We start from the raw sequence: 27,277 nt of genomic DNA on the forward strand, positions 1-27,277 counted from the left end.
GTGGTGCCCAGGCCATGAGGGCCCTTCTCTCCCTGGAGGCCCAGCTCTGGTCTCAGGAGAGGAGTTGGGGGAGGGGGAGAAAGGGCTAGATTAGAAGAGACCTGGGGGGCATGATAGCCTTGTCAGAACCTGGGTGGGATAGTCAGATGGGGGAGGATGTAAAGCTCAGAGGTTAGTGGGATTGGTGACATCTGCTCACAGAATGGTGGAATTCTAGGCACCCACTGAGTGGTGAGACCCAGGCCATCCAAACTGGGTTAAATGCAGAAAATGTCCCCTGGGACCTGGTTCCCTCACACCTCATTCAGCCTCTTCCTGCTCTGAGTTCTGAGTGGGGCGCGAGGTGGAGACGGGAGCCGCCCTGGGGTGGGGTGGGGGGCCATGCCCACTGCCGGGGGTCATGCTCCCTCACCCTCGTCCCCAGGCTGCCAGGTATGAGGCTTCACCCTGCACTCCCGTGGTTCTCCAGTCCCCGCCTCCTCCCTGCACTGGCCCCACAGGTTCTCCCCTTCCTCGCAGGCCTGCTGGATGTTTACGGCTTTGAGTCGTTTCCCCACAACAGCCTGGAACAGTTGTGTATCAACTACGCCAACGAGAAGCTGCAGCAGCACTTCGTGGCTCACTACCTCAGGGCTCAGCAGGTAAGGGGTGGGCGGTCCTGCCTTCTGTCTCCCAGGGTCTGACCAGGGCCTTTAGCTCCTTTGATGCCGTTCTGGAACATGCTGCGGTGCTGAGGCCAGCCGAGGGATAGCCCATCTGGCCCTCAGACCACAGCTGCCTTCTGCCACGCCCCCACCCCACCCCCGATGTCTGCCCCTAGGAGGAATACGCAGTCGAGGGCCTGGAGTGGTCATTTGTCAACTACCAGGACAACCAGACCTGTCTGGATCTCATCGAGGGGAGCCCCATCAGCATCTGCTCCCTCATAAATGAGGTGGGGGGGGTCAGTTAGTGTGCTGAGCGCCGAGTTGGGCTCTGGGCTTTTCTGGGACCTTGAAGACCATCCTTTGCCCTCCCTGTGCCTCTGTCTCTCCATCTGCATAATGGGTTTGCTAGCCCTATGTCCCCTCTGTCTCAGGGTCACTGTGATGCCTGTGTGACAACTCCCCTGGGGTCCACGGGGTGGGGACTGTGAGGGTCGTGAGCCCCTCTCACTTCTGTGGCTGACTGCGCATCCCGGCCCACACAGGAGTGCCGCCTTAATCGGCCAAGCAGCGCAGCTCAGCTCCAGACACGCATTGAAAGCGCCCTGGCCGGCAGCCCCTGCCTGGGCCACAACAAGCTCAGCCCAGAGCCCAGCTTCGTCGTGCTGCATTACGCGGGGTCTGTGCGGTACCACACCGCGGGCCTGGTGGAGAAGAACAAGGTGAGGGCTGTGGTGGGAGCCGGCGGGAGGCGAGCTGCTGTCATTGCTGCGCGTGTGCGGACATTTCTGTTGTGCAACCTCTCCCTCCTGAACATCCTTCAGAACCCAGGGTCAGCTCTTGGGCCCACCTGTCTGAAGTCTCTGCTATCGGGCATGACCTGCCCAGAGATGACCCGTGTCACTCACTCTGGCTTCTAGGCATCCAGTGGACCAGCTCTGAGTCTCTCAGGCTCAGGCCCTGCCCTTCTTCTGGGGCCTGGGTGAGCCAGGCTGACAGCCCATGGACAGCCCAGGGTAGCACTCCACCTGTCCTCACCTGCTGTCCTTGTCCTTTTCCTGTAGGACCCCATTCCCCCTGAGCTGACCAGGCTCCTGCAGCAATCCCAGGACACCCTGCTCAAGGTGCTGTTTCCTGCCGACCCTGAAGAGAAGTCCCAGGAGGAGCCTTCTGGCCAGAGCAGGGCCCCAGTGTTGACCGTGGTGTCCAAGTTCAAGGTGGGTCTGGTGGTGCTGAGGAGACATGCTCAGTTCACTCACCCATCTCCAGTGCTTACTGAGCACCCCCAGGATTGGTGCTGTGTGCTGGGGAGCACTGATGAGTCAAGCAGACATGGTCCCGGTCTGCACAGAGCTGATAATTCCATTTGGAAGTCAGAGGTGGGAATCTGACAGATGGACTGTGGGCATAATTGATGTGACAGGAAGCTGAGGGGCCCGTGGGTGGCTGTGGGGCCTCTCACCTCCTGCTGATAGGGTGATTGTGGAAGAGCAGTGGTTACCAGAACCTCTGTGACCTGGTCCCCTAGCTTCCTGCTCAAACTCGTTCCTCCTCCAGTATCTTAAGCTTCTGCTGTCTCTCAGCCCTTGCACACTCTGCCTCCACTGCCTAGGGTGCCCCTCACAGTCTCTGCCTCCTGCAGGCCTCCCTGGAGCAGCTCCTGCAGGTCCTGCAGGCCACCACGCCCCACTACATTCGCTGCATCAAGCCCAACAGCCAGGGCCGGGCGCAGGCGCTCCACCGGGAGGAGGTAACACGCTGGGCCAGAGCTGCTTCGGGGGGCCCCAGCCAGCCAAGGCCCCGGAGGGGTGAAAGGCAGGGCATCTGCTCCGAGTGGAGTGACGTTAGGGACGGCTTATCTCCCCAGCTCTGGCAGGACAGTCATGTCTGGTTGTGTGGTCTGTGCACTGCACAGTGGCCCAACCATAGAAGGCGAGTAGGGGCTTCAGTGCATCTTACTCTCTGCTCACAAAGCCGTGGGCCCAGACGAGGGACAGGCTGCCCAGAGGAAGGGGTATCTTCTGTGATTAGCTGAAACTCTGTGTCACCTACCAGATCGGGCCCAGCATGGCAGTTTCTGACTAGAAGTATAGTTTCTAAAATTTGCACAAAAGCACTCCGTGGCCAGTAGCTGCCCTTTGCCATGTGGAGGGATGTGGATGAGGTGTGAGTGCTGGACGATGCTGGAGAGTGTCCCACAGTCACTGGTAGACGTGGCCTTAGGGTTCATAGCCAGGGCCGCTGCTGTGTGGTAAAGACCTTGGTCAGGTCCTGGAAGAATCTGCAGGATATAACTTCTCCTGCCCCTCAGCTGTGACTCACTTGTTGCCTGCAGAATATAAGGTAAATAAAAGTAGAAATGGGTTGGCTGCACTGTGAGGCAAAGTCGGGAGTGGTGAGACAGCCAGGACCGGCACTCATCTCGGCTGTACTAGAAGCCAGGCTTCAGGTAAGGGGACCTGGGGCCATCAGAACCCTTTCCAGTAACGAGATTTTCTCAGGGTCTCTTGATTTCTCACTGCCCAAAGAGTGTCCCCCATCAGCTGAGCCTCAGGAGAGCCTGCAGTCCCATGCCAACAGGACCGAGGGAGGAGTGGCATTTCTGGCCTGCTGGCCCCACACTGCAGGTGCCCAGCCTGTCTCCCCACCTCTGCAGGTCCTGAACCAGCTGGAGGCCTGTGGCCTCGTGGAGACCATCCATATCAGTGCCGCCGGCTTCCCCATCCGGTGAGTGGGCGGGTCCATCCAGAGTAGGGGTCAGGGCCAATGCCAAGGTGGAGCTTGGGGCGCAGGTCAGACAACAGCCTGCTCAGCCCAGAGCAGGATGTGGAGATGGAGAGAGAGAGGCGGGTCCCCAGAAGTGGACATAGAGCTGTAAGGCTGGGCTCGCTTTCCATGCACTGTTTTATGGCAGGTGAGAGGGCGAGACTCACCTTGCTTGTTCACTGATATGTTTCTAGTGTGTATCAGTGAATAAGGAAGGTGAGTCTTGCCCTCTTGGGGTGTACATTGCTGTGGAAACAAGAACAAGAAATATAAAGCTAATCAGAGCTGGGAAAGGAAAAAAATGCCGTTAGGTAGACTAGGTCAGGGCTGGTCAGGGAGGGGCCCTATGGGGAGCGACCTGGCCTAGGAAGACCTGGGGGAGGAGAGAGCATCCAGACCCAGGGAGCAGCAACCACAGAGTTCCCAGGTTAGGACCTGAGAGATGCTGAAGTGACCGGAGCACAGCAAACTGGGAGGACGGTAGAGGGGGGCAGAAACCACACCCGCAGAGCCCGTACGCCACGTGAAGACCGCAGTTGTCTGAGTGCCGTGGGAGCTGCTGGACGTCATAGGAAGGGATGCTATGTGGCTGGATGTAGGGCCAGGAGAGAAGGGAGGAGATAGGTGGGAGGCTGTTACAATTGTACAGGCAAGATGGTGGCCCAGTGAAAAATGGAGAGAATTGAGTAGAATTGGAGTATGGCTTATGATAGAAATTGGACCGTGGATTAACCGACCATGGGGTACTGGGCAGAGAAGCTGTAGACTTCCAGGCTGCAGAAGGAACTTCCAGGCTTTTGTCTGAGACAAGTGGATGGTTTGGGGGAGGGTCAGATTGGAAATGGAGGCGTACGTAAGGGTCTGTCCTCTGTGACTTTTAACACCATGAGCGAGGAGGAAACCACAGGGGTAGAGGGAAGAGGTCTGTGGCCATTCCCTGAGGAATGCTCATGTTTAGAGAGAGGGTGGATGATAAGAAACCAGCAACAACTTGGAAGGAGTCAAGGTGAAGGAGAAAACCGAGACTGTGGGTGTCCTGGAGGTTGAGAGCTTGCAAGCTCTACAAGGAAGGGGTCAGGGGGGCACCTGCTGCCCAGAGGCCAGAGCGCTGACACCTGCATTTGGTGGCATGGTGTTTGCTGATGGCTGCCCTGAGAGCCACACTGCTGCCGTGTTGGGGACAGAAGCCAGACTCAGGAGGAAATACAGCTGTTCAGAGAAGCTTGGCTGTGAAGGGGAGGAGAGAGGTCAGGAGGAAGCAGAGGAGGCCATGGGGTCAGAGGGGAGTGGTGGCAGGCATGCCGAGCACCTGTGCACGGGTAGGGTGACCTGCTTGTCTAGGGAGAGGCCGGCGAGCCCCCTCGGGAGGAAGCAGGTTGCAAATCCCCTCGTGAAAGAGCAAGACTCGGCCTGGGGAGGACCAAGCCCGCAGGAGGAGCCAGCCCGGCGTACAGTGGCCTCCACCGGCTTCTGGCCGAGTGACCCTAGTAATGTCATCCATTCAGTGGGCGGTCAGGGCAGCACATGGCTGGGGGTTGAGGAGATTAAACTCCTGACTCACAGATGAAGTCACTTCATCTCTCCTTCTGCCTGCTTTGCCTTCCAGGGTCTCTCACCGGACCTTCGTGGAGCGGTATGCGTCACTGAGAAGGCTCCATCCTCGTGCACCCCCCGACCCCCACAGCCCATCTCCAGATGAAGGGCACTCAGGTGAGGCCGCCCATTTGCTAGTCATTTGTTCACCCAGTTTCCTGAGCACCTACCTGGGCCATCTCAGGGCGAGGGGCTGGGACTTCAGAGATGAATAAAACACAGCCCTGCCCTCATGGCTCTCAATTCAGTGGCGGAAGCAGACTAACAGAAGACAGTTAAACAGTGGGGAAAGTGGACGGGCGGAGTTAGGGACAGGTGCTGTGGGTAGTGCTGTATGAATCGGCGGGAAGGCTTCCTGGAGGAGGGGGTGTCTGAGGCTAGATGAGATTAGCCAGGTGAAGGGCATTCTACAGGCAGGAGACAGCTGTATGTGAGGAGCTCCAGGATTCAATGTCGCTGGCTCTTAAAGGCAGAGGACAGTGGGAGGTGAGGCTGGGGTAGAGGCAGGGCACAGTCACAGAAGCTGGACTTTATTCTCTGGGCAGATGGGAGGCAGTTGCGGGTAAGAAGGGAGTGACGCCAGCATCAGTGCTCTCTGGAGGAGCCCCATGGTTGACCAGAGGAGACAGAAGCTAGAGATGTGGGCCCAGCCAGGAAATGCTGGGAAGAGATTGGTCAGCATTTGATTAGATGGAGAGGATAGAACTGGCCACGCCCAGCCAGTGGGGAAGAGAGGTCCGGGGAGGCCGCTGAGCCCTGCCGGTGCTGCCGTGCACTCCGGGTCCCTGGACTCATGCAGTGGAGACGACTGCGAGCTTCAACCTCAAGGGCAAGGTCTTGTCTTCGGGGGGCTGTCGCATGTGGCGTCACTGAGGCTGAGAAGGCCCCAGGCACAGGTGGAGGGAGAAGAGGCCAAGGACAGGGTGTGGGGCCCCACCCACCCGCCCAGCACTATCCCAGGACCCAAACCCAGGTGGGACAGTTCTGCTTTGTTTTTCCCCTCTCTCGGGCACTGTTTCGTCACTTTCCTTTCATCCTTTCTCCCCACCTCTCTCTCTTCCCGCATCTCCATGGTGTGCTCTCCTGTTCTGTGTCTCTTGCCCAAAGCTCCCTGGGCCCTGGTTGATTTTGCTGTTTCTCGTCTGCGCATCTCCTTTGGCAGCCTCTGTCCCCAGAGAGGCACTGGGCAGCTAGAGGTGGTCAGAGCCCTCAGGTAAACCCTCCCTCTACAGGAGTCAGCCCTGCGAGGTGCGGGAGGGCGGACAGGGGGACCCACCGGACCTCCACGGGCCTGGGATTTGTTCTTCCTCTTCCCCCGTCCATGGCGGGGAGAGCTCAGGGCCAGAGGGGGCAGCCTGACTGCTCTGTTTGCCCCTCAGCATGTTTGGGGCCTTGGAAACAGATGCTGGCTGAGCAGCCTGGGGGGCCAGGTGCCAAGTGCCCTTCACTACCCTGCCCAAAAGGACTCACAGGAATGGAGGCTGCAGGCCAGTCCAGGGCACAGCCTTACATGGGACTCAGATGCCTCAGAACAGTCAGGGGCCCAAGGGACAAAAGGGGGCCACCTCTGGCCTCCTCCAAAAAAGGAAGGAGGTAGAAATGGTTAGAGGCAAGAATAGCAGGAAAGAAGCCTACGGAATGTAAGGGAGACCAGACCAGTTCCTTAAGGCCACAGAAGTGTAGAGGACAGAGCACTATCGGGACCTCTCTCTCCTCTGCCCCAGAAGGGTCTCCACATGCTGAGCAGGCCACACTGCGAGCCCTCCTCCAGGACATCCTCCACACTCTGCCAGCTCTGGAAGCAGCCACACCAGCTGCCCCAGCGGGGGCCACACCAGCGCCGGTGCACTGTGGCAGGACCAAGGTGTTCATGACTGACGCCACGGTAAGCTTATCTGGGATGCACAGTGGCCAGCCACGTGCTGTCCTCGGCAGGCCAGGGTCTGGGCCCTCCTCCGGGCAGGGGGAGGAGAGGCTGAGGACCTCCGTGGATGTGCCTTCCCCCAGCTGGAGCTTCTGGAACGTGGGCGCGCCCAGGTGCTGGAGCAGTGTGCCCGCTGCATCCAGGCGGGATGGAGGCGACACCGGCGCCGTGAGCAGGAGAGGCGGAGGCGGGCCGCCGTGTGCATCCAGGCAGGTAGGAGAGGGTGCGGGCGCGCAGCCATTGCTCCAGGCCAGCTGCTGGGCCTCAGTCAGCACGTCAGCAACCACCCCACAGACGCCTGTTTCCTCTGAAATGCTCCTCACTGAGCCCCATGTGCCAAAGCTGCGTCCCAGCCTCAAGATGGTCCCTGCACGTCCCTGTGGTGTGCCAGGATTCAAATTCCCGGTCCCTCACCCAGAGGTGTGTCCAGTTCAGTGGTGCTCTGTAGGTAGCAGAGGCTAAAAATCTGCCTTTAATTACCCTCTCCCAGACCTAGGTAGCTATTTCTGCCGCCTTTTTTCCCTTCCTGACAACTCATATCAATACCTGGGCTCCCCGGGCTTGTTACGAGTTTGAGAAGGTAAAAACCGACAAGATTTGATTGAGCAAGGAACAGACTGTATGAACCACGACACAGCAAAAATACTAGAAGCAACCCAAATAGCTGACAGTGCTGGAGCCATGGCTGCATTATGGACCATCCTTATGATCCAGCTAAGAAGTCTTTTTGAAGAATACTTTAAATTTATTGGAAAACCATTTTTCCAATATGATGTCAAACTACATACACATCAGGACAGCACCACCTTTGTACGTTGTGTTTTGTTGTGTACAGGCATTAAAAAAAAAGGAAATACTGTAGAACTATCTGGGTTGGTGAGAACAGGGGACTTACTATGTCTTCAAACTTTTTAGTTTTGCAAAATCCAAATGTCCTAGTATTTAATGGAATAGCCCCTTTTCTGAATAGGACTGTACCAAAAAGAATCAGAAAATGCTGAAATTTCAAGAGAAGAAAATTTAAATTGCCACATTCGGTTCCCCATCCGACAGCTTTGACCTTCACTAGTGTGTGGCTATATGTTGGTACCATTCGTGGATTCATAAAGCAAGTAGGCAAATTCAACTGAAGGTCTCCCCTACAAAAAAGGAGAGGCAGACAACTCAGACCCCTCCTGTTCCCCGGGCATTGCCCCAGACTGAGCCCAAGGTGACCCCATGGCAGCTGCCCCTTCGATGCAGGTGTCTCTGAGCCTGGGCAGTCTGAGTGGTGGTTTTCAGAGCCAGGTTTGCTTCGCGTGTTGGCTTTAGTACCTGACCTTACGTGGTGGCACAGGCAGCCATTCGTGCAGACTTTCACAGTGGCTCTGGTGTTGCTGCAGCCGGGTGACCAAGAACTCTAACGAACGTTTTATTGTTTCCTGTTTCCGGCAAACCCCTTAGCCATTCGTTCCTGGCTGACTCGGAAGCACATCCAGAGGCTGCACGCGGCCGCCACGGTCATCAAGCGCGCGTGGCGGCGGTGGGGAGTGAGTACCGGCCTGTGAAGCTGGGGTGGGCAGTGATGTTTTGGACCCAGGTTGGAGTGCTGGCCCCGCCACTGCAGAATGGATGGGTGGCCCCGTGTCTCAAGTGGGCACAGCACCACCCACACTGCAGGACGGCTGTGACACGGCGGGAGTGGCACAGGCAACTGTGGGAATGTACTAAAAACCATGGAATTGTACACTTTAGAGGGGTGAATTTGATGGTATAGCAATTAGATCTCAATAAGGCTATACATTTTGGGGGGTTAATTTTTGCTTTTATTTGCCAGTGCAACTTAACTACAGTGGCTTACAAACCTTTTTGACCTAAAAGATACATTTTACATCACAATCCAGCACACACACACATACACGTATATAACTGAAACCAAAGTTTTGCCCAAAATGTCTACCCTGAGTTTCCTTGTTTTTAAGACTCTTTTTTTCCCCCAGCAGTTTTAGATTTACAACAAAATTGACAGGCAGGTACAGGAATTTCCCATATACCCCTCTCCACACATATGTGTAGTCATTATTTTTATTTACCAGAGTGGTACTTTTTCTTTTTTTAAGCCAAGGATGAACGTACGTTGACACATCATAGTCAAAGTCCACAGTCCTCCTTAGTTTGGACAAAAGTATAATGACAAAGATAGCCATTGTTCTAATGTCATAAAGTAGTTTCACTGCTCTAAAAACCTTCTGTCCTTCAGAATAGCATATGGAATCTCTCTTTTCCCTTGAAAGGAGGTTCAAAGCCTTCATGTCTGTAATGACCACTCTTGGCCCGCCCATGCATGGACCAGACAGGCTCTGGGTGGCAAATTCCCCCACTAAATACTGTGGCTTTTCTTCCAGTAGTGAGCCCTGTCCCACTGGTCCTGCCCAGCAGCCATGTGGAGGTGCAGGGGGACACGTGTAGCATATGTGTTCATAGGAAGGCCCCCAGTTTGCGGCCCCTTGTCACAGCGAGCCCAGATTCCTGTCGGGTGTGTTGTGAACAGAGGCGCCATCTCTTCAGGCCCCCTGCTCTGAGCACACCCCCAAGGCTAGTGTTTTCTAAGGCAGCGTGTGTAAGGCCTAAGCACAGCTGCCTTGGGTATAAAGTTGTGCCACACCGAGCCAGGTGCCCTTAACAGCGTCACCTTGTTAAGCTGAATGTTATATTAATTATATATTTCATATAATTATATATATATACACACTATATAACCAAATACTATGTTTGGTTTCTGTTTTCCGTTAAGAGACCTAGTAAATCGATAGCTATAAAGTCGTGTTCTCTTTTTAAGATCAGAATGGCCTTCCTTGCTTCTAAAGAACTGGATGGTGTGGAAGAAAAACACTCATCTCAAGCTCCTCGTTCCCCAAGCTCCTTCCCACCGCCCCTGGCACAGACCAAGCTCCTGCGGGCAGTAACCCACCTCTGGCCCCTGGGACTGGTCCTGGCCAACGCGGCTGTGGGTGTTCATGGCTTTCCGAGGAAACTGGTGGTCTTTGCCTGCCTCCAGCTCCCTGTGGGCAGCCCCAGTGGCTACACTGTGCAGGCGCAGACAGCACAAGAACAAGCTGGTATCATGTCCATCCGAGCACTGCCTCAGGTAAGCCGTGTGACGGGATGACGTCCTGCCACGACAGCTCCGGGTCCCTCACACCCCACTGTGGAGGGGTGGGGGGCAAAGCCTGCGAGTCCACAGCAGGAGCAGGACCGAGGCTGGGACAAGAGCCGTCCTAACCCTGCTGGCGAAACCAGAAGCCTGTGCCTCCCTGATGGCTGCAGGTTGGACTGTTCCCAGCATTACGACCAGGAGTTTCCCAGAGCCCTTTCACTTTTTAAAACTGCTTCTATGTGTCTTAGTATCACCTCTGTACCTTTACGTCAGTCCCACTTTCAAAAAATTGGGGTTGTGATGACAGCTTATTTCCCTCCAATGGCAGTGGATTTGGTATCATGTTTTCCTCAAGTTATATTCCTTGGTTTATCCTCTTCCAGCTGAGGAGATGACAAGCAGGTAAGTCAGTGGTCTGAGTGCTGTGTTTTTAGGTTATGGGCCACCAGGAAAAAGAGCCAGCCAGCACAGAAAATGGGCTAATACTCAATCAACCTACTACATGGGGCCACAGCAAGGATTAAGTGACACTGGCAAGCCAGAAGGAAGGAAATGTTGATTTCCTACGAGAGTGATTCCTATAGGACATAATCTGGATGAAATTTCCAAGACCACACACAGGCCAGCCAGAGCGTAAACAGAAGTGTAATCTTTCATCTTTCCAGCTCTGAGCCTTCATAAGAATATGACAGGCGATACTCCTAATAGGGGAGCGATCCCTCCTAGTGTCTCCTCATCTGTCTGAGTGGGTGTGGAACTTTACATTTTAATACTGCTTTGGGCTCTGCCACTGTTTAAGAGTAAGGAGAAAAAACACTTAGTAACTCAATCCTGCTACCGCTGTGACTCTCACCAGTACCTATGTGTCCCCACTCCCTGCATTTCTAGCATTTGCTCTGGGAGGTACCTTTGGCCCTGGCACCCGTGGGAGCCGGGGTTAAGCTGCATCTCTCTCCCCAGGGCTCGATAAAGTTTCACTGCAGGAAGTCTCCACTACGCTATGCTGATATCTGCCCTGAACCGCTGCCCAACAGTGCTACTGGCTTTAATCAGATCTTGCTGGAAAGACACAGGCTGGGCCACGTGTGATCTCGTCTCACCTTCATCCTCACCTGGCTGCGCCATCCTTGGTGCCTTTGTTCCTGCAAGGCCTTTACCTGCCAGCTGCCTTGCCAAAGACATTTAATCCACACACGGCTGCCAAACGACTCCCACAGTGACCCTGAGCACCCGTGGGAGAGCAATGGCTCCAGCCTGCAGGCCAGCGGCTGTGCCCGTGAGCCCGGGGCTCTGATCTACACCTCAAGCCCGGACAAATGTCAGGGTTGGTAGTTACCAAACCAGGATTAAGAAACGTCAGGGCTACAGAGAACTTCATTTTACTACCTTCAGAGATCCAACTCCACGGTGCTGGCCATCACTACAGTGGGTACCCCCTCCCTCAAACCCAGTAGGCAAAGTCAGCTTGAAATCAGCTCTAAAATTTTGGCTGGAGGAAATTTTGCATTTTAGTTCCTTTAAAAGGAACAAAACCTTAACTATTTAAATATTTGTTGATTTATTTAATGTAATTTCAAGCAATTATATGCAATTACATTATGAATCAAGAAGGACGAGCAATGCAATGTACCACAGAACCACCACATCTTAATTTTACTTAGAAACACTGAGCAAGTTTTAATTCAAGTGGGTGTAAAACTTGTCTTAACTGTACCAAAAATAAAACATTTAAAAATAACCATTTGAATGTCAAGTTCTTGCTCCACAGAGGGTTCTCCACCTTGAGTACTTCCACCTGCCTTCACCACAGCCCACAGAGATAAAGATGCACGGGACCTACCCGGCGTCAGCTGCTCCATGTCCTGGAAAGCGCCACCCTTGCTTGGACCCTTCACTGGCTGGTCTCCTGGGAGGAGCAGGCAGGGTCTGGGAGTCCAGCACATGCTTAAGCAGGCAGCACAATAAATCCATCTTAAGGATCTTCATTCTGGGATGGTTCCACAATCCTTAAACAGCAGTCAGCAAACTCCACGAACAGGGGCTCCTGCATGCAGGCTCTCATGAGCTTTGCCTTGTTGTCCGCCTGATCGAGGCTGACCATCAACTGTCGAAGGTGTGGATTGAGCAGTAAGCTTCTCAGTGCTGCAGACTCCCCTTAAAGATGAACAGGGGAAGAGAGCCAAGCTGAGTTCAAGGTGGGGGGAACAGGCAGAGACAGCTGAAAGCTAAATGTTTCAAATGTAATCCACATCAAGGATGCTGCATCCCCTTACCCTTTCAACCCACACATTAGGTCAGCATATCAGGTGATCTCCAAGTCAAATACTATCAGATTCTTGTTATTGGTATCTTTGTAAATCATGCCATTTCAGCACAAATACAGAGAACAACAGCATTAAGTTGTTGGCCTGTTTTCTTTACAGGTATAAAGGTTCTCATTGGTAACGACAGTTACACCAAACACTCCGAATGGTGTTTCAGCAAGTGTTCCAGCATGAAGCAGGCTCAGTAGCAGGGAACTGACACTAACGTCTGTCCGGTGCTTTACAGGTTACAAAATTGTTCACACCTATCCCCAGCTCAGCTCCTACCTCAGACTAACTAATCACTCCCACAGGACTGGGTGCAAAGCACCACCTCTGGGAAATGGGAAGAATGAAAATAGTGCCACCTGTAGGACGTGCACTGGCCCATTAATTATACACGTAACAGAAATGCAATCCTACAAAAATGCGGGGCAGTATTAATACTGTGTTCCTCTGAAAAATCAAATCCTGGGATGACCCAGTCTGCATGAATGGCTGGGCTGTAACGTGAGCACTGGGAACGTGGGAATAAATGCATCCCCTGACTAGTGTGAGAGAGAGAAACTGCTACAAAGTGCTGTGAGTGGTGAATTACAGGGCACCACGGGAAGCCGAAAAAGTGCCTAATTCTGAAGGCGAGATAAAAGGTCAAGAGAAGTTTAGCTGAGAAAAGGAAACTTGAACTAAGCACCAAACGAGAAGAATTTTGCCAGCTCACAAAACCAGTAGGATTCCAGGCCAAGGCTGGGAGCTGTGGAAGCCCTGTGTGTTTGCAGAATCATGTGGCTGGAAGGGCTCCGCACTGAAGTATTTAATAGCTCTAAACAAGCACAGCATAGACTTACCTAAATTCTTTAAATTCTGCAAAGAAACTCTATCTTCTTCCTCATCACTATCGAGAAAGTCAGCTACAGAGTCGTCGTCATCGTCATCTACAGAATATAACACAATCAGCTGCACGTGACTAAAAAAGCAAGCCTAGGTGGCAGATTCTAACGACGACTCCAATAGATAAAAACGTACGTCCACACAGGGGACAGAGCAGGCAGGTGCCCGTAAGGATATAAAAGTAACCTATTCCTTCTCTGGAATCCGTGACTGTACCAACACTCCTCTAGGAGAGTGAAAGAATTGGTGACTTTAACAAATGCACCCCAGTGTTCACACGCTTACTCTGTGCATTTGGTCCTTGAACTTAGAGCCCAATTTTCCAATTCTTACCACCCAATGTCCCCTCCCTATTTAACAGCTCCAGCCCTGTCATGAGCCAAAAAACTAGGTGCTCTGTAAAAGCCTGCTGACATGAGTCCCCTGGGTTTTCAGCATGGGCAGAAATTTCTGGCAATGCCTGAATCCAACAAGGAAGTTTATCAAAGGGCAGAAGCGGGCCATCCCCCGACTGTGAATATTCAACACCTCTTTGGTGGCATCAGGAAGGGCTGCTTTCAGAGCCTGGCCCGGTGCATGACACCCAGGAGGCACTACTGAAAGGCTAGATGGATGGAAAGGATGGCAGCCCATTCCTGCTATAAGCTGTGAAAAGATGCCAGCAGCAGCAAGGCCAAAGGCAGCCTCTCCGCTGGACCCAGCTCAGGTGACAGGCCCAGGGAGGGCTACCTGAAGCCGTGACTAGAAAGGCTCCCTGCCAGCAGGGTCCACCCTTCACTCCTAGCCACAGCTATGGCCTTTCTCCCCTCTGCCTCCTACCCCCACTCTTCACCACCTGCACCTTCGGGCTGCTCTGTAGTATCACCGGATGACACGTGCCCCCACCCGCCGTGCCCAGGGCTGAGGGAGCTGCTGCTCCCTAATGAAGCCACCGTTCTTGACTCCCAGCCCCAATCCAAGCCTCCTCGCCTCTTTTCTTTCAATGTGTTCTATTTGAAAACCCTTTTCCAGATTGGTTTATTTGGTGTCAACCCAACCCACCTTTGTCTTCCACGGGCTTTTTAGTTTTTGCAGTAAGAGCTGGTATTTTTTTCTGAACAGGATGCGTTTCAGGGTTGCACTGCTCTGAAAGAGAGACACAAATGACAGGTGCGCATCACCTCCATTTGAGTGACAGGGCTGCACCTCCCCACCAGCCAGCATCTGGGGAGGAAGCATATGTACGGGGTAACAGAAGTGGGTGGGGACAGAGAAAGTGAGAGATCCAACCAAGAGGCAGTAGAAGAAAACAAGCAAGCCTGAGCCTGGCAGGAGGGCCGAGGAAGCAGGCCTCGTGCACCCCTACCGCCTGACCCCATCCTCCTGTAATAGGGAAGAACATGTCTGACTCCACTGTTAGATCTGTTTCCTTTTCTTTAACCTTTGTATTCTATTGCTTTTGCTACAAGTTAAGAATGTTGTCTATAGCCTAAAATATACAGGACAGCCCATTCTCAAGGCTGCGACCTTTAAAAGTGTAACACTTTTCCATTCATATAGAGATAAAAAGTTGCAGAATAGAGAAAAACATTTGTCTTGTTGGAGGTTTACAGGAACACCACCACCTGACCTATGTGGACAGCTGCAAGAACAAAGATTCCAACACCAAGAAGTTTGTGGCAACCAACCACTTTAGTATAAAAGAAGCCTGAATTCTAACTCAGATAAGATGCTTCTTTGGGACACTAGTCAACTATCTTCTCAGTTAGCTGGCTTTCTGAATAAACTCACTATTCCTTGCCCCAACAACTCAATTTATTAGCCTGTCGTTCAGCAAGCGGTACAAGATTGGACTTGGTAACACTCCTTGCCCTGCCTAACTGCACAGAGCTTTCACCATGATTTGGTAGCACACCGACTTCAATTAGCATGAAACTATGTTCTCAGCAGTTTCAGATACCAAATTTGCACGTACCATGTGCTACTGGGAATACACAGATGAAAGTCATCAGGCCCACCTCGGAGGGGTTTAAGACATGGACTAGATGGGAAAAGTCTGATATAAGTCACCTGAGAGGACCAGGAGATAAAAGGGGAAGGCGCTGCCAGGTGAAAAGAGCGTTCTGGGCAGAGAGAAAGGTCTCTGGTTGGTCTTGACCCTTGAAAGGATAGTCAGGTACAAGGAGATGGTAATAAGCGACTGCCAACTCATGAGGCTTGCCCCATGCCTGGCAGGTGGCTGGGTCACAAGTGGAGGGAAGCCAAGCAAAAGAATGCCACACACAGGTCTGCCTTTCTTCCCCAGACCAGCATCTCTCAGCAAGAGTGCTGTGCTGAGGGCAGAAAGGTCTTTAGCGGCATAGGATAACCTCACACAAATGTTTATGTGAGTCAATATCAACTAAATAATAAATAAAGACTGTTTATGTGAGTCAATACCAATACCAGAAGTACCACCAACTCCTCCCCACTATTGTGACCACGTGTCTCCACAGGGAGAGCAAAACCCAGATTAAGAATACCTGAAAGAGAAACTAGACTTTTCAACAAGGAGGTGAATTGCTCAAATTTGTATTTCAGAAAAAAATCACCCAGGCAGCAGCAAGGCCACGACGTTAGTTGAGCTTTTGACTGCCCTAGGGGTTCTTGGAGGGGCTGCAGGATCAGAGCTAAGTGTTCCAGACCCAGCTCCCCAACCCTATTTCCAGCAAAGCAGTTCTACTTCTTCCCTGTCTTGAGCTGAAAAGTTTTTTTTTTTTTAATGCTCCAGAAATATTAAGGTTTAAAAAAAAAGTCGTCAGCGGGGGGGGGGGGGGGGCGCGACGGGAGGTGGTGTGTTCTTGAAACTGTAGAAAAACCACCAATGAGGAACTATAACATAAGTCACCGAGAGAGGTAGTGGGACAGGGTCGTTGAGGATTGAAAAGAGACGCCGGATTAGAAAGGCATAAAATGTAGACTTGACAATATTAACAGCCAACAGCGTTGCTCCTAATTGTAAACAGGTCTACCTCAACGTTTCTATCAAACTACTATTCAAAAGAAAAACAATGTTAACCTCAGCCAACACAGCTTCTTCCAAACAGTGCGGAGCTGCGTCAGAACACTAAGAGGAAGGAATAGCTAAGATAGATTTCTGCGGCGAAACCAGTCGGCTACTTTTAAAGAAAAAGATGTAGAAGGGAGAGCAGGGCAGAGAAAAGATTTTAGATTGTTCAAAACCCCGAGAGCCACTCCCAGGTAAAGGACTCCCCCCGCCCCCAAACCTAGGGCTCCCCAAGGATCTGACGCAACAGGAGAGCGGCCTGAACCGTCCAAGTCCCCGAGACAGCGGCAGACATCGGGGCTGCCGCGCACAAGGAGGGGCCCTCACCTTTGTGCTTCCGGAAGCAGGCCACGGAGCAGCTGGAACAACAAAAGCCACAGGCCGCGTCAGTCCCGCAGGCCGCGCGGACCCTCCCGCCGCCCGTCCCCCTGCCCTCAACGACCCCCGGCACTCACTAGGGCACGTGGCAAGCGGGGCAGCGGTACTTCGGCTTCTCCAAGCAGATCACGCAGACGACGTTGCTGCAACTAAGCGACGCCATGGTCTTTCCCGGCACTCGCTCCCTCCCCGGCGCGCCGGCCTCACGCCGCGGGGCCCACCTGCACGCCTATTTCTCCGTTTCCTCAACCAGGACCAATCAGCGCGCAGCACTTACTGGCAGGCAAAAGCAATGGATTGATCCTGCTCGTTTCCCCAGGCCTGAGAAGTAAAACGTCGATGCACTCGATGTGCATCCAGCCGCCGCTATCAGAGACTTCCTTGATTAGGTCACGTTGTCGAAGGACTTATCCATCACTGTCCCTATGCGGCCGTGTGACTTGGAGCAAGTTATTGTCACTCTCCAGCTCTGTTGCCCACATATACGTAAAAAGATAAATGTCCTTTATCTTCTGGCTTGCACTTTTTCAGTCTTGCACAGGCACTGGGTTCTCCTCGCACATCTCATTTATCTTTAGGCGAAGTCCAGACCTAGGCCAAACCGGACTTGGTTAGATCATGTGACACTCATATGCCCTTCCCAGCCTAGACCATTTTTCTCACAGGAAAGGAAGAGGCCTGGCCGCTGACTAATGTTTATGGAGCTCCAACTGTGAGTACTGCACTGCCCAGACGCTGGGCTGGGGATACCTGGGGATTAGCAGGTGTGGTCTCTGCCTTCTGGGAGTTTAAGGCTTAGAGTGAAGGCAGGAGGAAGAGGTGGGAGGGAGACTCAGTCTTAGATTCGTACAGGTAATAGCCTGCAATTGCTCACCCTAGAGTGAGTGCCTTCTTAAATTTTGCACCCTAGGCTCTTCACTACCCTCACCCTAGTCCCAGCCCTGAGTAGACAGATTGGCCTGGGGAACAGAAGAGTGACCTCTGGCCCAAAGGTGGCGATCCTGGTCCAGATAGGTGAACTGTGATGGGCCTTGAATGCCACCTCAGGCTTTAGGAATGAACAAAGTCACATTATATTGGGAGCCCTGCTCCTCCTCAAAGCCTTGAGCATTGCCCAGCCTAACCAGAGCTCCAACCTCACATGTGCAGTGCCCTCTGAGGGCCATAAGTCACCCTCACCTCCAAGGACCTCCCCCTTAGTGTTGGCCCATCAGCCCTCAGTATCTCACTAAGGCCCCCCGACTACTGTTATGTCTGCTGGGATAAACTGGCTACAACTAAGGCAGCCATTCGAGTCTTAACTCAAACCCCTCCCTGGCTGTGTGACTTGGAGAGATTGGCTACCCTCTCTGAGCTTCCTCATCTATTAGAGTGGATGTTCAGGCCTACTTTCCTGAGCTGCTGTGAGGCAGAGAGGAGACTGTAAAAAGGTCTGTGATCTGAAGTGCTACAAAGGTTATTTATGTCATGTCTAGAATGAGTCTGTAACTCTCCAGGAGCTCTGGTCCTGACCTCATGAGCACAGGTCCCAGGTCCCAGGTCCCAAGTCCCTTGAGGCCAGGGTCTTGGAGCTCAGGTCCCTCGAGAAGGAATACACTAGGGTTGAGCCATGCTAGGGTTGGGCTTGAGGAACTATCCCTCCCTTGGCTTTGTTAGCCTTAAGGATGCTGTCCAGTCATCAGTGCTGAAGTGTCATGCGTCCCCCTGGCTGCCCAGCATGCAGCTGCCCCTGCCTCCAGCCTCTAACTAGAATTGAGCCCAAAACCCAAGACATGCCCACACTGACTCAATAATCTGCGGCACTCCTTATATTCCTCGACAGTTGTGACCACTGCTGGTTTAAACCAGAAATATTCCAGAAAGTCAGTGCTTAACTGGGAAGGCCAGAGGTCAGTGACTTGTCTAGGCCACACTTGAATCCTGTGCCCTGTCTGGTACTGGTACAAATTCACCCACTATGGGCATCACCATTCCCCACCCCATATTCTTCCTTGGAGTTGTACTTGGAGGCTGAGGCCATGGAGACTCAATTTTCAGGGGCTCAACCTGACCCCACTCCACATCCAAACCATGCTGAGTTTTCTACCTTTGGGTCCAGAGATGGTGACTCCAGAAAAAAGAAAATTCCTGGAATTCCTCATGCACATTCCACTCAGTAAAGATACCCCTCCCTTTGCTACCAGTGACCCCCAACTTCCATGGGCAGCCACACCCCTCCTGCTTCAATGACCAGGAAAGGAGGTGGCGGTGGCTCAGCTGTGATGGCGATTAGGTTAGGCAGCACCAAGAAGTGAAGGAAGCCCAGTACAGCTCTTCTGGCCTGTGGCTAATTCAGAGAAGAAAGACAGGTATGACTCCAGGTCCAGCAACTAGATGTCCGTATTGATGGGACCTGGCTCTTCCTGCAGCCCTACCATGACCACCTAGGGGCTATCTAAGGCTGTCTCATGCCTTCTCAGAGTCAGCCTGAGGCTCAGGGCTGGACCTGGAGAGAGTTGAGGTAATAATCGAGGCAGAATGGTTTTCAGAGCTCTGCTGTCTGGCAAGCACTGTCAAAGCGCATTCCAGGGAGGCTGAGCCCGGCGCCAACGCCGAAGCCTAGAGACGCGCAAGGAGTCCGAGGCCTGGCGCTCATCACCGCCAGAGGGCGCGCCAGGTCGTGATTGGCCCTGGTATAGCGGGCGGGAGAGCTGGACTGGAGCACCGCTCACACCAAACCTTGTGTGGGGGGCAAGACTGTCTTGCCGCAAAGGGAAGAGTAAGTCCAGGCATGGCCTGCACCTCAAACATCACCAACCGGCGGGAAAGAGCACGGGGCTAAAGCAGGTAACGGAATGAGCAGGAATGTCTCTCCATGAAAGCAAGGCCCACACCAGGACAGCTGAGGGCTCCAAACGCAGCTGGCTGTTCAGGGACAGTTGCCGTGGAGCCCATTGATCGGAGCTTCCCAACAGTTGGAAGCTGGCCACCCCACCTTAGATGAAAGTTTAACCTAACTTCGAGAGCTTTGGGGTTTCTAACCAGGGTGCGCCACTGCCCTGCACCTAACGCCACGACGGGTCGGGGAGATCTATTTACCCCACGTGGGCTGCATGTTGCCCTTACCCGAGGCCAGAGGTTGATAAGGTTGGGCTCTCAGTGCAGCCATGCTAAATGGCTTTCTGCAGCACCAAGAGAAGTCAGTGTTTACAATGCCAGGTTCTCATCTGCTCCCCTCCTTTTACCTTCTAGTATAGGAGAGAGTAGTTCAGATATTAAAGGGTGGAAAGTTGCTGGTGGAAATCAAATAAAGGAGGCCTGAGGTTCTGGTGGAGTGGATCCAATTGACATTCATTCCCCAACTCAAGACTATGACTGTCTGACCTTCAGTTAGACTCTAAGGAGAACTTCCAAACAACAAAAGAGATAAACTGCATTATCTACAGCAGAACTAATGGGAGAGCTCAGACCTCAAAGGTCACCATCGTTTCATGAATACACCCTGCCACCCTCAACCCCTTCACTTTTCTTTTTTCACCCCCCTCCCACTTGCAAATCCACATCAATCTCCCACCTTAACATTCCCTTAGGCAAACAGAGATCAAAGGAATCAGGGTTTCCCAGCCAGATTCCCCAAGAAACCTCTAAGGGTGGCATGTGGAGTAGGAGTAGGGCCAAGGCTTGCACAAACCTCTTAACTCACCTCTATCTCCCACATGGCAGATGTCCAGGAGTGGAAATTCCCCCTCTACCCATCTTGAGTTCCAGTGGCTGCACTAATAAAATTGACACAAGACAGATTAACAGGAGAGAAAGAAACAAAATGTAATTCACGTGCATGGAGATCCCATAGAAATGAGATCGAAGAAGTGGCCAAAACAGGTGGCTTTTGTACTTTTTAGAGAAAGAAACAATAAATGTGTAAGGAATTGGCAAGACAAAGAAGGAGATTTTGGGTGCCCAAATAATGAAAAATCTAAACAGAATTTGGGCTCGGCTTCTGAAAATGTGAGAAGAGAGAAATGACTTTGCTAAGCACAAAAAGAGCAGAACTAAACGTTCTTCGGCCTATGCATATTGAAAAAAGTGAGAATACTAATGGTGCAGCCAAGCAACCATTTGATCAGGAGAATTGTATGGATTAGTCACCTCAGCAGAAACCAGGCATTATTCTTCAGAACAAGGATCCATGGAAGAATGACCCTGAAGGCTATTCAGAGATCACTGGGGCTGCCACTCCCACCGTGGCCCAGAGCACACAGCCCAGGGACAAAACAGTTTCAAAGGGTGCAACTGGCTCTCTGGTTCAAGGGGCCAGGATGCCTCCCAGTGCCTCAGGGATGCTCCCGTATCTTCCCACAGAGACTGGGGCTGAGCATCCAGCCAAAGAGGATTATTCTCCAGCCTTAAGGTTTAATATTGTTTGCTTGTAGGTTTTGGACTTCCTTGGGACCCATCACCCCTTCTTTCTTGTTTCTCCCTTTACGGGGTCCATCGGCCCTGCCTCCTCTGACCTACTGCCAGCCTGTGTGATCTTGTGGTTTCCCTTACAGTGGCCCTGATTTGGATCATTGATATTCTTCCACATCCATCATGCCCTCACCCACATCCCTTACCCCATGCATCAGCTTCCCCTCTAGATGCTGGCTTGGCGGGTAGGTACAGCCTTGTCACTCAAGTGGAGGAGGTGATGTGCACCTGAGATCTGTGTCTCTTTCGGAGCAGTGCAACTCTGAAGGAAAAAAAAATGTTAAGCTGTTACTGCAAAAACTAAAAAACCTGTGGAAATAAAGATGTAATAATTAGAAAGAAGTGATCATGGGGTCTGTAGCTGCATTTAACGTGGAAATTGCCTTACGTTGAGGAGAAGCACCTATTCATCCTAAGTTTCTCCACTTTGTGTTACAGAAACGACAGGCCAGCCAAGAAACAAGCACCATTCAGAGGGTTGGAGTACTCAGATTTATTACGCCGGCGGGCTCAGAGGGGCTCCTGCTCCGAAGTTCTGAGCACCTCCAAGACGTGTGCATGGGGTTTTATAGGGTTAATTACAAATATGGGACTATTAGCCAATAAGGCTTGAACAGCAAAACCAAGGAATCAGTACACTGGAACTTATCTATTAGGAACAGGTCATGTTACTGACACTTGTTGAGCTTGGATTTATGAGTTAGCTTGTTAGCCCAGTAAACTGACACTAAACTTCAGATTTACGAGTTAGCCCAGCAGAACTTAGATCAGTTAACCGACACTTATTACACTTAGATTTATGAGTTATCTTGTTAGCCTAGCCAGGCTTTTCCTTCTCACTTGCGAAGGCTCATTACCCACTGCGGGGGTGGCTGCCAGCAATGCCAAGGCCTGGTTCTTTCACAAAGACCCTTTGTGGGTAAGAAATACACAACTTATTTGCAAATGGTTCAAACACGATAATGACAATAATTAGAGAAAGAGAAAGCAGAGGAAGCAGACAATAGTAAAAACTTGGCAAAATATTAACAATAATCAAATATGAGTGATGGATTTACTGAAGTTCTCTGTACCCTCTTCCTCTATAAGTTTCAAAACAGTATTTCAAAATAAGAAGTTTAAAAATGAAGAGAGCTTTTAAAGAGTGCCCTCTTGCGCATCTTTCCTATCATACACGTGCTACAGCCACGTTGCCCACAGGCCTTCTCTGATGGCACAATACTATTCACCTCTGATTTCTCTGCTCTTCATCAAGGGAACACTTGGAGACAGCTGATATCTGCATTTCCCAGTTAGCTCTAAACAGCTCTAGTTATCCTGGCAGCAGAGTGATCACTCCCTCGGTCGCACTCTCCACTTATACCGACTGGAGCGGACAGCTGGGGCCTGAGAACCAGTCCCGACGCCTCACAGCTGGCCTGACGGCAAATTCCAAAACAGAGTCCAAAAACGAATGCAAGTCTGCCAGGACCTTGAGAACTAATTTGGAGGTTCTAGTGCAGCAGCAGGTATGGCCATGACAAAGGCGGGAAACGGTCCTGCAGACTGGCCCGTAGCGGGAGGCTAAGTTCAGGGCCGCTATTCGGTGGTTTTTCTCATAGGTTTCTTTGAGTTGAAATGAAGTTTCCCTGATGCTTCAGGTCCTACCTAGCACTGGCCCTTCCCTGCCTCTCTGTGTGGCTTGGGGCGATTGGCAGTCCCTCTCTGGGACTGAAGACCCTCTACACAGCAGGTAAGACCCTGCCGCTGAGACTTCGCAGCCAGCTTCCGGGTGGAGCCGGGTTCTCCCCGCCCACATCATTTGCATAAATGAGCTCTCGGCAAGTCCCGGCACTGACTAAAACGGATTGGCGCCTCTGGCTGGGTCGCGTGACTCGCCTCGCGCAACCGCCCTCCTTGCTTTGCGCAGGTACCTGTGCTCTGGCTCTGCTTTCCAACCACGCCATCCTCGCTGAGGAAAGAAAGCCGAGACTCATCCTCTGACAAATAATTATAGAACTGCTTTTACTTTGTGCCCGCCGTTGAGCGGGCGCTGGGGCCGCAGGGAGAAGCCCATCTAGCGCCTTTACTGCGAGAGGGGCTGTGGTTGGAGACTGAGCAGAGCGCAGACCAATGACCTGCCTCGTGACCTCTATACCAAGGGACTGGAGCCCAGGATGACAGACCCCGAGCCAGGCAGACCTCGTCCAGGAGGTTCTAGGTCTAGGAACCTTCGGGCCTGGACTAGTCAAAAATGAGTCCCGACAGGCAGGGTGCGACCAGCTTAGAGCGGTCAGGCCGAGGAGACGGGGCGTTACTTATAGACTGAATCGTGCTTTAGCGGGAGCCCTGCGCCTCATCCCGGCCCCACAGGGGATCCCAATCTGCTAGGGTTTCTCGTGCCACGTACGCTCACCGTTCCTGGGCCTTAAATTGCCGCCCTCTCTGACTCCCCCTCAGGGTCTGGTCAACCCCTGGGCCCGCGCTGGGTCAAGGACGCCCTGCCCTCCCCACTCCCTTACCCTCCCCCTTCTCCTGCCTGCTCAGGGCCCGCCCCGGAAACCCTGCTCCGTCCCCTCTGTGAGTTCAGGCTTAGAGGTGAGGACTGTTGTCCCTGTAGGGCGCGGCCTGCCAGCTCCGAAGGCGCTGTCCAGCCCACGGTGCTGAAGCGTCCTGGGCCCCGCCAACTGATCAGAGAGCAGTCCCCTCTGGCAGCTGCCATTCCCAACCTGGCAGGCTCCAGGCTTCCTGCACACTGGCCTAATAATCCGCAAGGATGTTTGTCTGCCTCAGCAGGCTTAAACTAGAATCGTGTCAGAGGCCTAGCTTCCCTGAGAAGGCCCAGGGAGGGCCAATGTTTGTCCAAGGACCACACGGCTCGAGAGAGTGGACAGTACCCAATTTTTCTGCTCCATCCTGGAAGCAGCAGGCATTCACGCACTATGAGCATTTCCACTGCCCCTCTTGACTTGTCCTATCAGTTGTATGGGGAGACTGGGCCCAAGGGAGGGACCACTCATTTTCCAGGAACTCAGTTCCTCCCACCTGCATCCAAACTCAACAGGCCTTGCTACCTGAAGGGGGTAGGATGAGGCAATCCCAGAAATTCCTCCCATACACTTTCCCTGCAGTGAAATGCCTCTCCCTCCACTTTGCATGACCCCCAACTTCATGGATGTTCACAACTCCTCCACCTCCCTCCCACTCAACATCCAGGCAGGCAGGGGAGATCAGGTGTCCCCAGTGAGGCACCCTGCAACTTGAAATCTACAATCTTGTTCTTGAAGGAGTAAATGACACGGTTGCTTCGTGAGTTGAGCATCACTGTGATGGCAGTGATACCGAGCAGCATGAAGAAGCTGAGTACAGCTCCTGGGGCAGAAATTAGTCCAGAAAAGACAGGCTGGTAAGACACCAGAACGAGCAGCCACTGGTGCCCAGAACGAAGCCCACACTGGACTTACAATGCATTAGCTCTCCCCCAGGCCCCACAGGTGATCGTCATGGCAGCCCAGGACCCAGTCGTACCTCCTTAGCATCAGCCGAGCCTCAGTTCAGACTGGGAGAGAGATGAGGTACAAGTCCAGGCAAGAAAGTTTGGAGAGAGCGCTCCAGAGGAGCTGCGTCTGTAGCCAGCATTCATTTGGAGGAAGTGAATGTCATGTCCTGGTCCCCTGAGATTCATGAAAGGACCCAGGTCCAGTGTCTCCAACTGCTAGGCAACTCCAGTTTAAGGGTCTCCAGGATGCATAGTGCATTTTGACCGGACGTGGCCCACAGAACCCAGGTGACCATGCACCATAGCAGGGCTGAGTTCACACCATGAGGAAGAGCAGGTGGCAGCCTCAGGATTGTTGAATCATCCCAGAATGAAGATTCTTAAAATATTATTGTGCTGCAGGGTGAATCATGTTGCCGGTACACCCTGGATGAGCGCCTGAAGACGGGCAGTGCTGCTCAGCCCTTTGAAAGGATAACTGTGTGGGACAGGAGTGGGCAGTCAATCACAAGACGAGAGGGTCTACCCCCACCCCCCTACACATGGGACCCATACTGTAGCCCCATGCCAATAGATTAATAACTAATGTTGCCCTGAGCATCACAGTGACCCCAAGAGGCAGACAAAGTGAATATTAGAGAACTCATTAGGTAGATGGGGCAAAGAAGGCATGGGACAGTCACCAATGCCCCAAAGAAAGCCCAGCTTTCTGGTTTTCAGCTCACCACAACCCCCTCCTTCCTGTCCCCTGCTCTCCATTTCATCCATCAAAGAGCTGACACTAATGGAGGTCCCCTCAGTCAGATCCAAACAGCCCTGGATGGTCCGTAACAAATAACTGCTCCAGGATCTCAACAACATAATCCTAGGGAAACAGGAGGAGGGCTCCTGCGGCCTGACGGCCAACATGCCAGAACTTGACTGACCCCACAGCCAGAAACGGGGGACCTGTTGTAGGAGGGGGTTCTGAGGATCCTCAGGCAAAGGGATGGAGATGCTCTTGGGTGATAGTTACATGGCAGCAGTACTAAGCAGTCGCCAGTCCAAACAGTAACAGGAGGTCTGAGGGCCTCCAGGATATCTGTAGGGGAAAAGGGGCTGGAGGGATGTGCTGTGACTGCCAGCATCACCAGTCGGTGTTTGCCAGCTCCGGTGGTCAGGTCGGGAATGAATTAATGATAGGTGTATAGCTTTGTACAGTGGCAGGACCGTAGCCAATGAGGTTATCTGAGGCACGATTATTGCTAATTGAAAACTTTTCCCAACACCCTGCACGACAACTTGAAATTGGCATTGGCAAATTTTGGCAGTCTCTATAGAGACTGAGTTTTTAAAAAATAGATGTATAGAAACAGAATAAAGAGTCCAGAAATAGACCTACACCATATGGTCAGTTGATTTTTGACAAATGTGCCAAAGCAATTCAATGGGGGCGACAACAACCTTTTCAACAAATTGCCATATGTGCCAAAAAAAAAATTCAACTATGGTTTTACACTACATAGAAAAATAAATTCAAAATGGATCATGGAAAAAAATTTTTTTTAATTTTTAAAGCGCAAAAAAAAAAAAAATCAACTATAGGGGGAGGGTATAGGACAGCAGTAGAGCATGTGCTCAGTATGCATGAGGTCCAGGGTTCAATCCCTAGTATCTCCATCAAGAAATAAATAAGCAAGCAAACCTAATTACCTCCCCCCAAAACAAACCAAAACAAAAAAGTGAAAAAAAAAAATCAAAATGGATGATGTACCTAAACATAAGGAGGTAAAACTATAAAATTCTAGAAGAAAACATAGGAGTGACAAAGTTTGGGAAACAGTTCTTAAATATGGTATCAAATGTATAAGCTATAAAAGAAACTAAGCAAGTGAAAAATAAGGTAACTATTAACTACAGGAAAAACAAAACATTTTACAAAATAGGAAATTCAATTCTATTGCATTACAAGGCTCTGCTGTGAACATTTACATGATCAAAAAAATGAAGATCCTGCATATTAACTTAATCAGAAATTGTGATAAAATAATATTGCAGTGTAGGAAGAGTAAAGGCTAAATCCTCATCCAAGTTGCATAGATGTCTAAAATTCAAAAGTGAGTAACAACAGAAGCATATGATTTAAAGAAATGGACATAAATGCTCCAAAAACCTCAGAACAATTTGAAAGGAGCTGCCTCTGGAAAGAGGGAACTTGTGTTAGATGTGCAGGACAAGGATGCTGTTTTTGTCATAAGCCTCTTGGTGCTCTTTTTCTTTTCAACCACTCGCCTGTATTACTTAGACAAAAATAACTTAAATTTAATGCCACACCAGAGGGCCACTGAGATCTAGGTGTGTGGACCTCAGGCCAAGTCCAGCCCTGGTCCAGTAAGCAATCCTGGGAGGTGATCGCAGTGGGCACTGTTCAGATGCTCTGCATGCCGGGGAAGTAAAGCTTTGTCCAGGAGCTGAGAGGCCTGGGCCATTCCATCGCCTAGCTTGACACAGGTCTCAGAGATGCACTCTTGTCTTACTCATGCTTGGCATCACCCCTCTGTCCTTACCACCCTCAGCATTGCCCTCAGTCACAGCACTTCTCACCCTCCTGTCCCCATCTGTCTCCTTGACTGTCTCTTCCAGGGGACAGAGAGCCCCTTCAAAAGCCTGGAAGATGCTCTGTTCATTCTCCTCCTCCCTTCTCCCTCCTC

The 27,277-nt window shown here is 51.9% G+C and overlaps 2 protein-coding genes and 2 non-coding genes across 15 annotated transcripts in view; 2 read left to right on the plus strand and 2 right to left on the minus strand.

The window, feature by feature from the left end:
* MYO19 (myosin XIX) overlaps nt 1-11,801 on the plus strand; it is a 39,780-nt gene extending 27,979 nt beyond the window's left edge. For 7 of the 12 annotated variants that reach the window (XM_032498315.1, XM_032498313.1, XM_032498314.1 and 4 more), the window contains 12 exons: nt 425-641; nt 821-934; nt 1,190-1,366; nt 1,709-1,861; nt 2,287-2,394; nt 3,301-3,371; nt 5,017-5,120; nt 6,728-6,888; nt 7,011-7,140; nt 8,371-8,456; nt 9,746-10,054; nt 11,024-11,801. In XM_032498315.1, the coding sequence (XP_032354206.1) occupies nt 425-641; nt 821-934; nt 1,190-1,366; nt 1,709-1,861; nt 2,287-2,394; nt 3,301-3,371; nt 5,017-5,120; nt 6,728-6,888; nt 7,011-7,140; nt 8,371-8,456; nt 9,746-10,054; nt 11,024-11,152 (1,759 nt within the window). In that variant the 3' untranslated portion in view covers nt 11,153-11,801. Of the gene's footprint in view, nt 1-424; nt 642-820; nt 935-1,189; nt 1,367-1,708; nt 1,862-2,286; nt 2,395-3,300; nt 3,372-5,016; nt 5,121-6,110; nt 6,217-6,727; nt 6,889-7,010; nt 7,141-8,370; nt 8,457-9,745; nt 10,055-11,023 lie in introns of those variants that run through there. The other 5 variants (XM_032498318.1, XM_014559228.2, XM_032498316.1 and 2 more) reach the window with 4 other exon arrangements.
* On the minus strand, nt 8,710-21,355 carry ZNHIT3 (zinc finger HIT-type containing 3). Its single transcript, XM_032498329.1, has 7 exons — nt 21,256-21,355; nt 20,343-20,415; nt 16,738-17,251; nt 16,610-16,641; nt 14,299-14,382; nt 13,215-13,301; nt 8,710-12,217 (listed from the first exon to the last, which is right to left on the minus strand). The coding sequence occupies exons 3-7, from the start codon at nt 16,821-16,823 to the stop codon at nt 12,036-12,038; spliced, it is 471 nt and encodes a 156-aa protein (XP_032354220.1). The 5' UTR covers nt 16,824-17,251; nt 20,343-20,415; nt 21,256-21,355; the 3' UTR covers nt 8,710-12,035.
* On the minus strand, nt 9,368-9,497 carry LOC116656905. The gene has a single exon (XR_004311912.1). It is a non-coding gene; the product is annotated as a small nucleolar RNA SNORA11 (small nucleolar RNA).
* A 4,420-nt stretch (nt 21,356-25,775) lies between the features above and the next one.
* Nucleotides 25,776-25,909, plus strand: LOC116656932. The gene has a single exon (XR_004311936.1). It is a non-coding gene; the product is annotated as a U4 spliceosomal RNA (small nuclear RNA).
* Nucleotides 25,910-27,277: the final 1,368 nt, after the last annotated feature.

The sequence above is a fragment of the Camelus ferus genome, chromosome 16, assembly GCF_009834535.1.
Source record: "Camelus ferus isolate YT-003-E chromosome 16, BCGSAC_Cfer_1.0, whole genome shotgun sequence".
Lineage (NCBI taxonomy): Eukaryota > Metazoa > Chordata > Mammalia > Artiodactyla > Camelidae > Camelus > Camelus ferus.